At 37.6% G+C, this 14,070-nt stretch overlaps 1 protein-coding gene across 1 annotated transcript in view; it reads right to left on the bottom strand.

Moving 5' to 3' along the window:
* LOC585290 (myotubularin-related protein 8) overlaps nucleotides 1–14,070 on the bottom strand; it is a 37,239-nt gene that overhangs the window by 6,137 nt on the left and 17,032 nt on the right. The window contains exons 4-14 of the mRNA XM_030980963.1: nucleotides 12,427–12,584; nucleotides 11,758–11,886; nucleotides 10,495–10,629; nucleotides 9,979–10,111; nucleotides 8,871–8,980; nucleotides 6,803–6,928; nucleotides 5,870–6,120; nucleotides 2,956–3,090; nucleotides 2,137–2,263; nucleotides 1,269–1,424; nucleotides 260–475 (exon numbers count right to left, since the gene is read on the bottom strand). Coding sequence (XP_030836823.1) covers nucleotides 260–475; nucleotides 1,269–1,424; nucleotides 2,137–2,263; nucleotides 2,956–3,090; nucleotides 5,870–6,120; nucleotides 6,803–6,928; nucleotides 8,871–8,980; nucleotides 9,979–10,111; nucleotides 10,495–10,629; nucleotides 11,758–11,886; nucleotides 12,427–12,584 — 1,676 coding nt within the window. The remainder of the gene's footprint in view (nucleotides 1–259; nucleotides 476–1,268; nucleotides 1,425–2,136; nucleotides 2,264–2,955; nucleotides 3,091–5,869; nucleotides 6,121–6,802; nucleotides 6,929–8,870; nucleotides 8,981–9,978; nucleotides 10,112–10,494; nucleotides 10,630–11,757; nucleotides 11,887–12,426; nucleotides 12,585–14,070) is intronic.

Below are 14,070 nucleotides of genomic sequence, written 5' to 3'. Positions count from 1 at the left end.
TTGCTAATCAAACCACATTTAGCTTTCGCATCCTACCGGGTACCCAATTAACACCTGGGTGGAGAGTGGCAAATGTAGATCAATGTCTTGCCAAAGGACATTAGTGCCGCAGTGGGACTTGAACCGCGGACCTTGTGATCCACAGTTCGCTGACATATCCACTCGACCACGACACCTCTGCAGCGCATAGAGATGTTAACAAATGTATTATGCGCTTTATAAGAACTGTACTTTTATTATTATTCTTTAAAATGCTGACCTTTCTGCTGAAGTAGTCAAACGGAGAGGAGCAGGAGCACTGTCTTATATGCCTGAAGCTCTGCCACTCCGTAGCTACACTCTCCACCGCATTGTTCATGAGGGATGCAGAGAGTACCTCGCTGCTATCATCCCTTCTCAGAGATGGACTGGTCTTCAGGGAGGACACATCATTGTCCGGTGTGTCATCACTGCTGATTGCACTTGAGTCACATTTCTAGTCAAAGGGGTACAAGAGGACACAAGTGCATAACTACAAACTTCTCTTGATTGTGTAATTCTTCCAGCTTTTAGTGATTCTACCAGCTTATTTATTTTGTATTATTTGTTTATTGCAACCAAACTTAGGTAGGATTTCAAATACAAAATACAAATACAAACAGATTGACATAAAGTCAAATAAACTGTGAAGTCTGATACATAAATATATAAATAACAATGTGCTACAATCAAATTATTACATTTTTATCAAATAAATTGATATAAGCTCATTTACAATGATTACAATGTTTCATATTGATTGTATGTAAAATGTGTAGTAATTATCGCGATCCAAGACTGAATAAAGAAAAATAATTAGACCCGATGCATAACATGCATGTTCAACATGTCGATGAGAGTTGTAGTATGCAGCGAATGTGATTTCTAGCTCATTTTCATAACTCTCTTTCTTTTTTGTTGGTTTATACATGTACAACCTTTCTATTATCTGCAAAACAAGTTAGAATCCATTTTAGCCATTTACTCTCCAAATGTAATGTCAGAACTAGAGACAAGCTCCTAGTACAATTATCATCCATAATTATTTGCAATTAAGAAAATCATCATTGAAAACTATTTGAACTTATCAAAAATATATTCCAACCTAGAGTTTTGTGATGGCTAATAATAATAATAATTCCACTTTATATAGGGCTTAATACATCTATGATGTCTCTAAGTGCTTTACAGATATACTATTATCTATGTACTATGGCTAGGCTCAACCAACCATGATTTAAAAGACTTACTTCATTAGAGATGTCATCTTTGGTTGATATTGTGGTGTCTTTGTCGAGTGAATTGGAATTCTGGGTGCTACCGTTCTCAAAGATGTGATTGGTATCGGGTTTCTCTTCTCTGCTCACACTCTCAGAGGCCAGCATCCTCTTCAGTGATGAGATTTGCTGTAGCAATGATGATAAAAACCCTTCATTTAAAGCCCCGCTGCACTAGTTTGGCCAGGAGGGATTAGACCTCCCTGCATGGTCACTTACAGGTGGTTATCTCATCAAATCAGCTCTCAATTAAGATAAGAAAAAGGGGATAATGGGGGACCAATGGACACCGATTAGGCATTGTTTGCTATATAGAGGGCACAAGTTGCTATAAGTAGTGCAGTGGGGCTTTAACAAACTTCAATCACTTAATGATTTATCAATTGCAACCAAAAAAAGTTGAATTTCAGTATGAACAATAGAAAATACAAATATATAGATAAGGAAATGGTTGAAATAATTGACAGTATTTGCACAATAATACTTATCAAATTTTAGTGATGCAAACAGATGCAATCGCAACATTTAAATCACAAGTTAACCATCAAGACTATCAAGAATATAAAAGACATCCAATTCCACAGCATGGGAAATACTGACTTTAAACGATGATCATGGTGATGAAAATGATGATGATGATGATAAATTCATACATGAAATTTGAAAATAACAATGTCCGCAACCTATGATATTTAACCCATATTCCGTGGAAAGTGGAGCTGAACCTACAGGTGTAGGATGATTATTACCTAGTCAATAATTATTGTTTTAATAATCAATATGTAACCAATACATATTGTTTAGATAATTATCTAATCATTACATAACACCGTCCACTTACATTCTCCAAGAACTGCACATGGTCTGCTAGTGAAGTACTGTGATCTTTCATGGCACTCAACACATCTGTGACCGATTCCCTGGGATGGACTCCATTCTCATACCGATTGTACATCCCTCGCCAGAATCTACAACATTCACAATTAAACAAAGGAAATTCATATTTTAATAGCCAATTTCATGGTTAAGTGTAGCAGACTCAGGCAGCTTTTTCTGGGAATGATTTTAATAGAATGGAGTTTTTATAGATACTGTACATGTAGAAACAAATTCCAGGGGCAGGTTATATAGATTAATGTTTTATTGTGTGAAGGGAAAATAATCAAAGGCGAAAACCATTAATCTTCAAAAAAATTGGCAGGTTTCTTTCTTCAAATTCATTTACAAATTCTAGATCTCTAACATATCTGCAAAAAGAGTCATCAAAATATTTACATGTACTCTGTTCTTAACCCCAGACTGACTACTGTTTTTTTTTAAATTCATTCCTATAGGCTTTTATACAGGGAGCCAGCCACTTGGCTCTTGCAGGCAATGGGTCCATAATCAAATACCTTTATATTAATAATGTGAAGAGTATGACTCAAATATTCATGCTTATGATAGTTGGCCTCTGCATTTATCTTGATTATTTTACTTACCTCAATACTTTTAAGTTTTCAATTATATATATATATATGCATTTTTATATATGTGTATTTAAGTTGTCAATCTTTATGTAAATCAATATTATATACTATTATTGTTATTGGAATGTTTTATATTTGATTTATCAATAATTGCAGAAACATCTGCTAAAAAAATTTAAAAAAAAACTTACTTGAGCATCTGAGGGCTGAAGTTTGGTTTGAGGATACCATTGGCACTTGGATGATTAGCTTTGTAGAGTGGGTTGATGTAGTCTGACATGCGAGCCTGCATGTACTGCCATAGAGAGAATGTCTTCTGGGACAACCTAAGCAACAAAAAAACAGCCATAGGTGAACTTCAACAAGTCTTTTAAGGTTTTGTCAGAACTGTTAATAATTTCTTTAAAATACAGAAGCAACTAGATCGGGCATCTGGGCCCCATTTCACAAAACTTGTCATGAGTGACAAATGACAGTTTTTGTTATAAGCTAGTGAAATCCTTGCTTCTGATTGGTTATCAGCAGCTTTGACACTGATTTTTGTGAAGCGGGTCCCTGGTGTACCCTTCATTAGACAGGTTAAACACTCAAGAGAGCTGGGGCGTAGGGTTAAAATGTGTGTCTGGGCATTCAAATATTGTGGGTGTATTGCAGGATGATGGTATCCAAAAAGTGTTTTTCTCTCTTTTGTTGCTGTTGACAAGGTGGATGTAGCATAGCTTGGATTCAATCATTGGCCAAATCAAACAAGTCTAACTTTATGTAAGTACATGTACTTAGAAATAAGCAATCCAGATGTTCACCATTTATATACCCTTTTCTAACTGCACTGATTTTCATCGGATGCATCCGGACGCATCCGATGAAATGGCCAGTTAGAAAGCAACGGAGGAGAAAGAGGCGATTAAATAGCCGATGAAAAGAAGAGAAAAAGGCGATTAAATTCTCATTCTATCGGTGTGACACCGATGAAACGGCCAATTAGAAAGCGTTCGGGAGAAAAAGGCGATTAAAACAGCGATTAAAATGGTCAAAGGTCGCAGTATACGCGCGCTTTATCGTAACCAGCTGTGTTTGTTGACTTATGGTTGAACATGCTGCATGCTAGCTATATGGAGCGCGGGCTTAATAATTACGCAATAATTCTTCACTTCCGGCAAGGGCTCGCCACAGCAAGTGAATTTCACCGGCAGTTAGAAAGCGACAGGGAGAAAACGGCAGTTTCACCTTTGTTTGCCTAAGGAAAATTCAAGTGGTATTTTCATCGGTGTGACTCCGATAGAAGCCAGTTTGAAAGCAGTATTAGTCTTTCTCCATACACCGCACTGACTGTTACCATATAGACAACTGACAATTCAGCTTAATAATCAGCTGGACAATGACCCTACCCCCCCCCCCACCCACTACTTCCTCATGACTTTCCCTAGCCCACTAGAAAAAAAACCCACCTGGACGACAACCAACTAAATACCCCCCACCCCTAGGACAATGACCCATGGATCTAGGATGGCTGTAATTATCTTCCAGGGACTACTGTCCTTGGAGGTTTCCATGATCTAACATGAGTAGTGTTTCAGCTAGGGGGTGTTTCACAAAACTTGTCATCAGTGACAAATGACAGTTTTTGTTATAAGCTACTGACATCCTTGCTTCTGATTGGTTATCAGCAGATTTGCCACTGTTTTTTTTTGTCATTTGTCATTGAAAAAATGCTTTGTGAAACGGGTCCCTGGTCATTATCTGGGGATGTGGTACATATCCTCCAGATGTTTCAATTACACAATTCAGACAATAGGACGCATCCATGCCAACTTTGTTACAACTCTATTCAATAAAGCCAAACTGGGTCAGCAACAATAGGAATCCCTTGGGATTTTTATTCTTTAACAAGGTCCAATTGTATACAAGTTTACAACTGGAATTCCATGCAAACCTACCGAGAAGGAGAAATTCCCCGCTCAGAGGACTGTTGTCTGCTAACAAAAGAATTTAGGCTTCAAATGAATGCTAATTTCTCTTGACGTGCAGAGTGTTCATTGAACTGATGCTTTCATTATTTCATTGAAATAGTATCTAGGTAAAGTTTGGTGTAAGTGTTTTTGTCTGAACGAGGAAAAATTGCATAATTTTTTTAATTTTAAATTCCCCCCTTGACTCGATTAGTTTGGAGGTATTTGCCACTCATGCAACTCTTTATAATCTGATGAAATAAGAAATCACATAAGAAGATTCATGATTGAATCTGGTCAAAGGGGGGTTCACTGCCAAAACAACTCCTTGCAAGCTCCCAACTGACAGGTTCTTGGTCATTAAGGTTAATGTATTATTTTTGTTAAGTCTGTTCCCTGTCTGGTGCTGGTCTAGTCCAGATGACTGGGTATAAGACACATCGATCATGTGGATTCTGTGATTTTGACGAACGCTTAAACCTCGGTCTCACTGCCAAACCAACTTCTTGCAAACTCCTGATCAATTGGTTATTGGTCATTTGGAATAATGTAATGTTTTTAAATGAGTAAAATGTAATAAACTGGTAAGTATCTGATACTTACCTTTATACTTCGATCCATTCATATAATTGTATTAAAGTTTTGTTTGTAATTAACTCTACTAAATTTAACATTTCAAGTTTGTTCCTTTATTCCATGTACCCACAAGGTGTTTCTCATATGTCCAAAGGTAACAGGCTTTGTCTTTTAGTGTTATTGTTCAAAACTGTTTATACCTATTATTATGTGTTTATTATTGGATAATTAATTTCAAGTTCAAACGTATTCAGTCTGTTGACATTGTGACTTGAAAAAGGAAATGTGATGGCAAAAAAAAGGGATTCATCAAACAAAACTTACAAAAACGCGCGACAGACTTTCAATGCAGAAATGTCCATTCCTCATGCTGTTTTTGCCATGTTTTCAAGTATGTTTTAACCTTAGTTTTCTATTGAATTTGAGATCAAATCAACATTTTAGGGCAGTCGTGTGATAAACAGAATGTCAAAAAAAAATAATGATTAAAAAAACGTACTACCGTAATTTGGAGGAAAAAAACAGAATAATGCCAGGAAAACAGTAATGGTTGGCAGCTCTGCACTGCACTTGGACTCACTTTTTATCCTGCCTCTCCCTCTCACAATTGCCCAGGAAGTTGCCAAACTGGCTGGAGAAGACATGGTCGTGGAGCTCCAGGAGGAACCTCTCGTTGAACTGGAACGCGCAGGGGAACTGCTGGCACAGCTGCCAGGTACACTCAATGAACTGGGTGAAGACTGGCGACACCTCCCGAGGGTCGTACGCAAGCAGACCACACCGGTGCAGGAACTTGTGACCGAAAGCCAACCACTCCTTTTCAATCAACACCTATGATTAAAAAAAAGAATAGCTACATATATATTTTGTTGCGCTATATATCCATCTCCGGGATGCTCAGTACACTTTAGAAAGTACAGTCAAACCTGTCTTTAATAGTGGCCACCTGTCCACAACCACCACCTTCCTAATGCGACCAGAGGCCAAAGAAATAGAAATATGTTAGAATCATTTTTAATTTTTATTTTGACTAAACACTATACCACTCTTTGTCAATTGTGGTTGACCAGGATAACCCATGATATTGACCAACAATGCCAACCTGTCTACAAGACCACTTTTTGTGTTTTTGTGGGTGGTCGCTCTAGACAGGTTTGACTGTAGTATCATCTACACACTTAAACAAATTGGGGAATCTTACAATATCTCTCTCAAAAAAAGTATTTCAATGCTTCCCTGAACAATTCTTTATACAGAGCCTTTTGGGACTTAGTGGTGAAACATTGCCTACCTCTTTTTTAAACTATCTCTCCTTGTAAATGTACACAAAAGGCTGCCCTGTTCAGTTCTCCAGGAGATAATAAAATCATTAAATATTCTTGAAACTAGTTTAGAAATTCTTTAATATCAGAGTTTGAACTGATGCACCTACCTGCAACTGTCTGAATATAACATGTATCTCAATGTCACCCTGCTAACTACAGTCCCACAAACTGAAATATTTGTTTCTTACCTGGAAGCCTTGTATAGTTCTGTAGTAGGGATCCAGTATGATACTCGCCAGAGAGCACGTCTGAGCTGTCCTATCCCAGCCGTCTGAACAGTGTACCAGCACTGACAGTCCTTCATCAGCAATGGCCTACAAGTTAAAAGATGCAACATGTAAATCAGATAAACATATATCATCTGTAGCTATCCCAGCCGTCTGAACAGTGTACCAGCACTGACAGTCCTTCATCAGCAATGGCCTACAAATTAAAAGATACAACATGTAAATCAGACAAACATACATAATCTGTCCTGTCCCAGCTGTCTGAACAGTGTACCAGCACTGACAGTTCTTCATCAGCAGTAGCCTACAAATTAAAAGATGCAACATGTATTAAAATCAGATAAACATACATCCTCTGTAGCTATCCCAGCCCTCTGAACAGTATACCAGCACTGACAGTCCTTCATCAGCAATGGCCTACAAATTGAAAGATGCAACATATAAACCAGATAAACATACATCATCTGTAGCTACCCCAGCTGTCTGAACAGTGTACCAGCACTGACAGTTCTTCATCAGCAGTAGCCTACAAATTAAAAGATGCAACATGTATTAAAATCAGATAAAAATACATCCTCTGTAGCCATCCCAGCCGTCTGAACAGTGTACCAGCACTGACAGTCCTTCATCAGCAATGGCCTACAAGTCAAAAGATGCAACATGTAAACCAGATAACATACATAATCTGTAGCTATCCCAGCTGTCTGAACAGTGTACCAGCACTGACAGTCCTTCATCAGCAATGACCTACATGTTAAAAGATGCAACATGTAAATCAGATAAACATACATCATCTGTAGCCATCCCAGCCGTCTGAACACTGTACCAGCACTGACAGTCCTTCATCAGCAATGGCCTACAAATTAAAAGATGCAACATGTAAATCAGACAAACATACATAATCTGTCCTGTCCCAGCTGTCTGAACAGTGTACCAGCACTGACAGTTCTTCATCAGCAATGGCCTACAAATTAAATGATGCAACAAATAAACCAGATAAACATACATCATCTGTAGCCATCCCAGCCGTCTGAACAGTGTACCAGCACTGACAGTTCCTCATCAGCAATGGCCTACAAATTAAAAGAAGCAACATATAAACCAGATAAACATAACCCTATGTAGCTATCCCAGCTGTCTGAATAGTGTACCAGCACTGACAGTCCTTCATCAGCAATGACCTACAAATCAAAAGATGCAACATGTAAACCAGATAAACATACATCATCTGTAGCTATCTCAGCCGTCTGAACAGTGTACCAGCACTGACAGTCCTTCATCAGCAATGGCCTACAAATTAAAAGATGCAACATGTAAATCAGATAAACATACATCATCTATAGCTATCCTAGCCGTCTGAACAGTGTACCAGCACCGACAGTCCTTCATCAGCAATAGCCTACATACATCAGGAGAATAACCAGAAAAATAATACATAGACAACAGACTACCGGTAGTGACTTAATGACAAACTTGCAAGATACGTCACAGAGCTGCTTATTTGTGTTTGACTGATCGCACCTTCAAAATTCATGACTTTCTTATCTTTGATCGGAATTTGCTCAAGCAATCACTACATGACCCATTCCTCTAATTTTTTTGCTTCTATAAAAAGCAACTTAGTATCAGGGACGACTTCCAATTTAAGACGAACGAGAGTCTGAGCAGCTCCCTCAAATAAGTATAAAAAGGAAGTAATATGCCAAATATCTACATGTAAACCATTCTCTCACAATCTCTCAGAATTTGCAAACAATGTGTCAAGTACTTCTCACAAGGGGTATAGAGGCAGGTAGTTTTCTTTCCTGATGGGGGAATAAAAGAATAATAACAGAGTGGTATAATTCTATCCAATGGGACAGTGACAATATTGTAGTTGAAAATTTGGTGTCGTTGATACTGAAATTGAAAGGAAAACCACTCTTAACGATTCATCAGCTGACATTTTAGCATACAAAGATTCATTCCATACCATAGTATGGTACATGTATAGCCTTGGTATGTTCTATCCATTGACTATATAACTTACCTTGGCAATGAATAATGATGTGTCTAGTACAGCCTTGATATGTTTCATCCATTGACTTGATTCTAGACCACTCAAGAATGCTTCCATGGAGGGATTCTTCAACTCACACACTGGAGAAGGACAAAGAAATACATTAAATACTTGTAGTTATAGTCATCAAGTATTGGCAGGACAAAACTATAGTAGGAGTAATATTAGTCATTCTACAATGTACATGTCACTATGAATATGACGAACAAAGAAAGCGGACAAAATATACAGTTCCTCAGGTAGACAAAGGAACATCCCTTCACTGCTATTTTGTAAAAAGGTGAATATGCATGTGACACCTGTTCTACACATTTTTATATAATAGCAGTGAAGGGATGTTCCTTTGTGTACCTGGGGAACTGTATATTTTGTCCGCTTTCATTGTCAGTCATGTTCATAGTGTGTGAAGCACTCATTGTCAGATACTCTTGGTGCATGTATAGTATTCATGATATTTTTGTAATGATGTTTGTTTGGCGATTGCTTTACCAGACTGTAGAAAGCATGTATATGATTGCAAGTAAGCAACCAAGGGATGGGTGGTTTTAAGTCCTCTCCAAGGGACTTGGTAATGAGGATTAAAGCCTTGCTGAAGGGCAGAAGCGCAGTTACTTGGTTTCGAACCTGGGACCTCTCAGTTAAGAGACCACTGCTCTACCACTACTCTACCAAAAAGTAGTCTTTGTGGACAGGTTCCTTCAGTTCATTTTTCAATGAGAAACCATTTTCAAGGGAAACAAATAATGTGGTTTTTGTAGACAGGTTTTCTTTTTAGACAGGTGGTCACTAAAGCAGGTTTAACTGTACCTTTTCCTACATTTTATCCCTGTCCGTGCTTTTTACTCTAGGAGGTTTTCTGTCAGTTTTTTTTTCTTCTACTCCTATTTTTTTAATACATGTACTGCCTATCTGGTCAAAGCAAGCCCCAAATAACCTTATATAAGAAAAACTAGAATTAAAATGATTAAATGGAATGGTACAACAGCTTTTCTAGACATATTGTTTTAATTCTGAATTCAAATTACCCAAACTGGAAATTAACCTTTAAAAGTGTTAACATATTGCAAGAATAACTTACCATCAATAAGCTTCTGCAAACTGTTCCTCATCACGTGTATATTTTCTATTCCTAGAAATTTGAATTTGATGTTGTTGTAGACTTCTGTAGACTCGTATCCTTTCCCTGAGGCTTTGTTCACCATAGCATTAATCTAAGTAGAAATTCAATTTATTCAAACGCATTAAAAGGCCAGAGGCTAGGGCTTGCAATAAAGTACAGCGATTCCCCTTGCAATCATAGTAATGAAAACAGCGAATACAAAATACATACAAAGCACAAAACTAAACGAAAATCATTTGCACATTCCAAACAGTAAACAAGTAAATGAAGAAACGATCATCAGGAAGTATGGTAAAACTGATCACTCAAAGATTTTCACTTTTTGGGGGAACTTCATGATCATTTTGAAGCGCAATTTTGTTAGGGCTTCAATATTACACCATATCACAGACACTGACTGATAAGATGTAGGGCCATGCATCTCAGATTTAACATTGTTAAACGATGTCTATAATCAGACATTGTCCTTCCTACCTTTGGCCTTGTATCAACGATGTACATGACATCTGACTTTGGATTAGCCTTGAGGATAGCCTGTAACATCTCTTCATCTTCCACACAACGAGCACTGAACCCTGCCAATGGCTGACTACATCGACACATGGCAGCCTGGTGAGGGGAAAGAAAATGACACATCAATTTTTTGTTCGTGATCATCAAATAACGATTGTGAGGATGCAATATTGATGCTGCTAATAAATATGAGGAAGTATATGTTTAACTCACAAAAATCCCAATATAATGCAACTGATTATATTTTTTTTCCTTCTAATTTCATGTTATGTACAAAGATTATGATAAATATAAAGATTTACAGACTTGGTTAACTTGGCTGTATAACTTTCTTTGTTCCCTGTATTTACACTGTAATGTCAATCTCTCTATTTGATTATCTGTTTACATCTATACATCCACCTGTCCATCTGTTTCTTGATTTTAATTAATCATTTCTCTCAACCACCCCCACCCACCATCTTCCATCATTCTTATACATGTATGGCTGCGACGGGTAGTCGAATGCTCGAGTACCCGCACGGTTGACAACTACTCGGGTACGATTTCTTGTACCCGAATATTCGGCCACAAAAAAAAAAAAAAAAAAAAAAAAAAATGTCCAGGCCCACGCTTACCCGTGCCAGGAAGAGCGGCGTCCGCTGGCATGGTACCGTCGGTAAAAATGTTTCCAAACTCAAGCACTGTCAAACTCACCTTTCAGAAAATGGGACCAAAAGTCCAGATTTCTGTTTGGACTTGGAGGAAAATGGATTATTCTGCCATCTTTGGTTTTTAAAACGGCATTGTTTACTGTTATTATTCTTATTAAATCGGCGCCTTCAACTGCAACTCAAAGTAAAGTTGCATGCGTTTTCAGCGAGGGACCTGAGAAACTGCTGAGTGGTATGGTAGTGGCAACAAAAAAAACAAAAAAAAAAATCCAAAAATCCAAAAATTCAAAAAAAATTCAAAAAAATCAAAAAAATTCAAAAAAATTCAAAAAAAATTATAAAAAAACATGGCGTCCGAATATTCGAGTATTCGCCTGTGAGCCTGGGAGTGTACTCGGGTACCTCATTACACTGTTGTGCACAGCCCTAAGTATGTATCCCTTCATTCTCCCAAAATTAGTCAACCTAGAGCTACCAACTAAGACTGGTGTGCTGGCAAACACCCCCCCCCCCCCCCCCTCAATCTTTTAGTTTCTCTCTCTAGAGCTAACGGTAAAAGATGATAACTCACATTGTTTTCTTGATGTAGATATGATAAGACTGGTAACCTGCCTCTACTCCTGAACCTAGAGCTACCAACTAAGACTGGTGGACTGGCATGCGTAGGGACGTAGAGAGTTCTTGAATACGTGTCGCAAATCTACATTACAGGGGGGAAAAGATAAGAAACACAAAAGGATAACTACATTTAAGTTTCAATAATTGTTCACTGATTCTATGCAAGAATAGACTTTCAATGCAAAAAAAGACATTCAACACTTCTTAATTGCCAATATAATAATAATCACAAACAATAATATGTCAGTTATAAAGAGCAGTTACTAAATATAGAGGTTTTGTGGTCTAGTGGATATTTCACCGGACTGTGGATCACATGGTTTGGGGTTCAAGTCCCGCTGCAGCACTAACATCCTTTGGCAAGTCATTAATCTCCCAGTTGAAGTAAATGGGTACCCGGTAGGAAGAAATTCCTTGAATGCTCTAGCGCCTTTTTATGTCGGCTCAGCTACAGCCTACTACGTATTAAGCACAGTATGAAGCAAGACAAAGTAAGAATACAGAGTATTTAGTTTCCATAGAAGAGAAGAATCTTGGTTTAATGACATTTGTTTGATGCTAATAAAATACAAAGCATTATATTCCTCATTACTAAATAGGAATGGTTGGCAGCTGGCCTCACCTCATAGTTCTTGTTGATGGCTGTGCTACACCAGTGTGCATTAGGTATACCCATGCGTGCATACTCTGCCTGCAGATCAAACTGATCCCAACCCGTTACCATGGTGGGTACAACGGTAGCAGACTTGTAGTGGAATGCATACAGGTCCTCCAGCTCAGCTGTATGGATGGATGGAAAGAACACAGATAATCAGAGCCCCATATTATAAAGATCAAGCATAAGATCAATCTTAAGATTGATTCATTTACTTACAATCAATTGCCATTTTTTATTATAACTTTACGCTTGCTAAAAAATCAAGCGTAAAATAACGATCGATTTAAAAAGATACGCTTGATTTTACGCTTGATGTCAAGCGTAACTTTTCTATAACATGGGTTATCAAATATACGCTTGATTTGTCAAAGTTACGCTTGATTTATTAAACTTACGCTTGATCGTAAGTCTTTATAATACGGGGCCCTGTTCTTATACATGTAGATTGTTAGGAATAAACACAGATCCTACATTCCTGTCAACCTTTCACGGCAACCAACCAGAAAGAATGCTGGGCTCTAGTCAAAAGTCTTTTTTCATGTCCCCACAAACTATGACAAAATCTTACAGGGAAAGGTGATTTTCACATGCAGCCACTATTTTTTATGGAATAACGTGCCGGAAAAACCTTAGAGTTATAATTCAGAAGTATTTTAAAACATAAGTAATAAGCACTTTGTAAAATCTCACAATTATGAAACAATTCCATCATTTCCACTCTTTCTGTATTCTGTTTTGTAAAGCGCAAAGAGACGTGCTAGTATGCCTATGTGTTATGCGCGTTCAATTATCATCATTATTATTACAAAGACGAAAAAAGCAATACAGTCTACATCGTTAACAGAAAGAGAGGCATCTAGGATTCATAACATTAATGGTTATCACTTGAATTTTATTTTAATTTTATACTTTTTCTTCAAAGAGAAACTTTTTAAAATGTCTGTGAAATGTTATCATCCAACCGTGAGAAATGTTATCATCCCATGCAATCCCTGGTTCAAAAGTTCAATATTATCTTTTTGTTGAGAGCTTTCTTCATATCAAACAAGAGCTGTATTCTTTTAAATTTCCAGCACATTTTCTTCACTGAAAAACACTCTGACAAGATAAAATCACTAACAGTAATTATATGTTAAGACTAGGGTTTAGTCATTCAGCCATTCTCACCAACAAGCACAACTAGAAGGAAAATAATGCCTCAGCAATAGCTCGCACAAAGCACTCTAAAAGATCAACAGGTAATCAACCACCTCCGTATTCTTAGACAAAAACAATGTATCATGAGCAAAGTATACATGTACATCCAGGACTGTGGCTGTAATTTGCATTGACCAAACACCACGCCATCGCTTTTTCAGAGTTGAACCGGAATTGGGATTGTATTACAGGCCTGCATTGAACAGCTCCTACTATGACTTGCACAAAGAGCATCATTTGCAGAACACAAAACCATCCCATTTTCAAAGATGGATTTGCATTGGGGTTGAAATCGAAATGGACCCATTGCAGTAAAAATACTATAATACATCAACTCACAGTTGCTGGAATACATGTACCAATGTTATCCACATTTTTTTCTCAGTATATTTCACTTTCATTTTTTTTCAA

Source organism: Strongylocentrotus purpuratus, unplaced genomic scaffold (assembly GCF_000002235.5).
Source record: "Strongylocentrotus purpuratus isolate Spur 01 unplaced genomic scaffold, Spur_5.0 spur5_scaffold_11, whole genome shotgun sequence".
Taxonomy (NCBI): Eukaryota; Metazoa; Echinodermata; class Echinoidea; order Camarodonta; family Strongylocentrotidae; genus Strongylocentrotus; species Strongylocentrotus purpuratus.
The sequence above is the reverse complement of the archived record's forward strand: the minus strand, read 5'-3'. Positions and strand labels throughout refer to the sequence as shown.